The 3,765-nt window shown below is 33.3% G+C and overlaps 1 protein-coding gene across 1 annotated transcript; it reads left to right on the top strand.

Moving 5' to 3' along the window:
• The first annotated feature begins 817 nt into the window (after positions 1-817).
• On the top strand, positions 818-3,481 carry LOC145041406 (pentatricopeptide (PPR) repeat-containing protein). The gene has a single exon (XM_078989464.1). It carries the CDS (start codon positions 972-974, stop codon positions 3,207-3,209), a length of 2,238 nt encoding a protein of 745 aa, XP_078845590.1. The 5' UTR covers positions 818-971; the 3' UTR covers positions 3,210-3,481.
• The last annotated feature ends 284 nt before the right edge of the window (positions 3,482-3,765 follow it).

Below are 3,765 nucleotides of genomic sequence, written 5' to 3'. Positions count from 1 at the left end.
CCAGAGGCTCTGCCCCTTGGACCCCGCCAAGGGCTGCCACCCCTTGGACCCCGACACCTCGCTCCCACGGGCACTAGCCCCGGACCCCCGTTCGTTCAGGGGCTTCGCCTTAAATGATAATGTACTTTGAAACTTGATAAAACCTAAACAAATGTGTACTCCACAAGTTCCTTATTTGTTTAGTATTTATCAATATCACTTTTTGTCAACAAAGTAATCCCAACAAACATAATATCTTAACAAATTATATATATATATATATATATATATATATATATATATATATATATATATATATATATATATATATATATATTATTTTAACAAAACAATTTAAATACATGTCATTTAATATTATTATATGATAAAATAAACTAAGAATTCAATGATATTATGATCAACATTTAAATTTTAACATTTAATTGTACTAGTTTTATCAAACATTATACATACAACTAATCTAATACAAAAATATGTTTTAAGGGAATGATAATATTATTTAGGGAAGAGTAAATTACTGAAATCGTTCCTATGGTTTGATCAAAATTGCATGTTTGGTTCCTAACCTTTTTTTTTTTTTTTTTTTTTTTTTCCACTCGAATCGACACTGCGGTTTAATTTTATTGCGTTTTTTGTCATTTACATACATAAATTTAGGGACTAAATGTGCAATTTTGATCAAACCATAGGGACGGAAAACGCAACAAAATCAAACCATAGGACGATCCGAAAAAAAGTTAAAACCAAAGGTGTAATTTCAGAAATTTACTCTTCAGTGAATTGTTCAATGCTTTTCATATTTCTAACTAGACACGATTTTATGGAATGATCTGTTTGCTTCCCCTTTCTTCGAAGAATCGTTTACACTTGCACGATATATTTGGTGCGTTGGGACCATGAATCTAAGTTGACGACTTTTATTAGCGTTTAGCGCTTTGATAATCAAAGAGTTCTACCCGCTAAATTAAAGCATGTGTATTTCCGTATCAAACTCCTACTGTTCACTGCTCAAGCTCTATTGTGAAACCCGTAACCAACTTCAAGCAAAGAAGCTCCATTGCTTTATAATTAAAACCATAGTAGATATCGAGACCTTTTTGCTCAATAATTTCATCAGCAGTTACCACAAATTAGGGAATATTACTTATGCACGCAAAGTGTTTGATCAAATTCCTCAACCAAATCTTTTTTCATGGAACACCATTCTTTCTGCTTATTCGAAATCAGGGAACCTACTGGAAATGGAAAAGATCTTTCATGGCATGCCGAAACGAGATGGTGTCTCATGGAACTCAATTATTTCCGGTTACGCTACTTTTGGTTCTTGTGATAAAGCATTAAAGGCGTATAAGTCGATGTTAAAAGACGGAAAATCTGTGAATTTGAATAGGATTACATTTTCGACTATGCTCAGTTTATCCACAAACAACGGGTTTCTTGATTTGGGTAAACAGATTCATGCGCAGATAGTATCTCATGGGTTTCAATCTTACGTATTTGTGGGTAGTCCATTGGTTGAAATGTACTCAAAAGCAGGTATTATAAACGATGCAAGACAAGTGTTCGATGAATTGCCTGAGAGAAATATCGTAATGTATAACACAATGATTATCAATCTTCTCCGTAGTGGCATGATTGAAGATTCAGAGCAATTATTTCATCTCACACCTGAAAAAGATTCAATCACTTGGACAACCATGATTACAGGGTTTACCGAAAACGGTTTATCCAAAAAAGCAATCGATATATTCAGAGAAATGAGAAAGCAAGAATTCAGTATAGATCAGTTCACAATTGGAAGCATCTTGAAAGCTTGTGGAGGAACTCTGTCTCTAAAAGAAGGTTCCCAAATCCATGCATACATCATAAGAACTGATATCATGGACAATGTATACGTTGGAAGCTCCCTTGTTGACATGTATGTAAAATGCAAACATGTAAAGTATGCAGAAACAGTATTCAGTAAAATGAAAGTCAAAAACATTGTTTCTTGGACTGCATTGATAGTGGGGTATGGGCAAAATGGTCATTGTGAAGAAGCAATAAGGTGTTGTTGTGAAATGCAAAGAAATGGAATACATCCAGATGACTTTACACTTGGAAGTGTCATAAGTTCATGTGGGAATCTTTCTAGTTTAGAAGAAGGTGAACAGTTTCATTGTCATGCACAAGTTTCAGGTTTGATTTCTTTCATAACTGTTTCCAATTCACTTGTATCCTTCTATGGAAAATGTGGAACAATTGAGAAATCCAGTCAAATGTTTAATGAAATGAAAGTCAAAGATGAGGTGTCATGGACTTCTTTGATTACAGGGTATTCCCAATTCGGGGAAGCTAATAAAACAATCGATCTTTTTGAAAAAATGTTGACTAGTCAACTCAAGCCAGATGGAGTAACATTTATAGGTGTTCTTTCAGCTTGTAGTAGAGCAGGATTAGTTGAAAAAGGTAAAAAATATTTCAAATCAATGTCACAAGAACATGGAATTGTTCCAGTTTCTGATCATTATAGTTGTATGATTGATCTATTGAGTAGAGCTGGATATATTGAAGAAGCTAAATGTTTTATAAATAATATGCCTTTTTCCCCTGATGCATTTGGATTATCTACATTACTTAGTTCATGTAGATCTCATGGGAATTTTGAAATCGGTAAATGGGCTTCAAAGTGTTTACAAGAATTAGAGCCTCAGAATCCTGCAAGTTATGTGTTGTTATCAGAAATGTATGCTGCTAAAGGGATATGGGGTGAGGTGGCGAATTTAAAAAGTGAAATGAGAGATAAAGATATAAGAAAAACCCCGGGGTTTAGTTGGATTAAATATAAAAACAAAGTGCATGTTTTTTCAGCTGATGATAGATCAAGTCCTTATTTAGATAAGATTTATAATGAGCTTGAGAAGTTAAACATTAAGATGATAGAAGAAGGGTATGTTCCTGATGTAAGATTTGCTCTTCATAATGTGGAAGAGAGTGAAAAGATAAGGATGCTTAATCATCATAGTGAAAAACTTGCTATTGCTTTTGGGTTGATTTTTATTCCTAAGGGCATGACTATTAGAGTTGTTAAAAACTTGAGGGTGTGTGGGGATTGTCATAATGCAACTAAGTTGATTTCAAAGATCACAAAGAGAGAGATTCTTGTGAGAGATTTAGTTCGGTTTCATTTGTTTAAAGATGGAAAGTGTTCGTGTGGAGATTTTTGGTGATGATTTGTTTTCGTTATATGTGTGTTTTGATGGAAGTGAGTGATTTGATTTTGTTTTTGTGTGTTTGGTTGGATGGATGGAATGGAATCACTAAGGAATGGAATGGGATGAGTCTTTACCATGTATTGTTTTTCAATAGTATTCTATATATTGTTTAGGGAAAATTGAAAAAGTTAGCAACTTTACTCTTGATGCACATATGGGCAATGTATTTTCTTTTTTGCAACAAACAAGTTTAAAGAAATAGAAATGGAGTTAGCATTACACTTCAATTGTCTAAGCTTGGATTTATTCGCACCCCTTTCGGTTGCTGATTTCTAATATTCTTTTAGTATGCACGTTAGCAGCGCCACATCAGTTGCCAAATAAGCAAAATCAATGAGACACACCTTTCGGTTGCTGATTTCTTATTTTCTTGTTTTCCCGATTTATTTTTTTTATAATTTTTTTTTTGATTTCGAAATTTGGCATTTTGCATAATAAAAAATAAAATTTATCCACTCGTCTAAAAAAACAAACCAATTTTTATATAAATAGAAGAAGAATTTTGATATCT

This window comes from Lactuca saligna, chromosome 4 (genome assembly GCF_052625555.1).
Source record: "Lactuca saligna cultivar CGN05327 chromosome 4, ASM5262555v1, whole genome shotgun sequence".
Lineage (NCBI taxonomy): Eukaryota > Viridiplantae > Streptophyta > Magnoliopsida > Asterales > Asteraceae > Lactuca > Lactuca saligna.
Note: the sequence above shows the minus strand (reverse complement) of the source record. Positions and strands in the feature narration are given on the sequence as shown.

What these genes read in the sequence shown, in the direction of transcription:
- LOC145041406 (XM_078989464.1), top strand. Translation starts at nt 972, where the DNA reads ATGTGTATTTCCGTATCAAACTCCTACTGTTCACTGCTCAAGCTCTAT.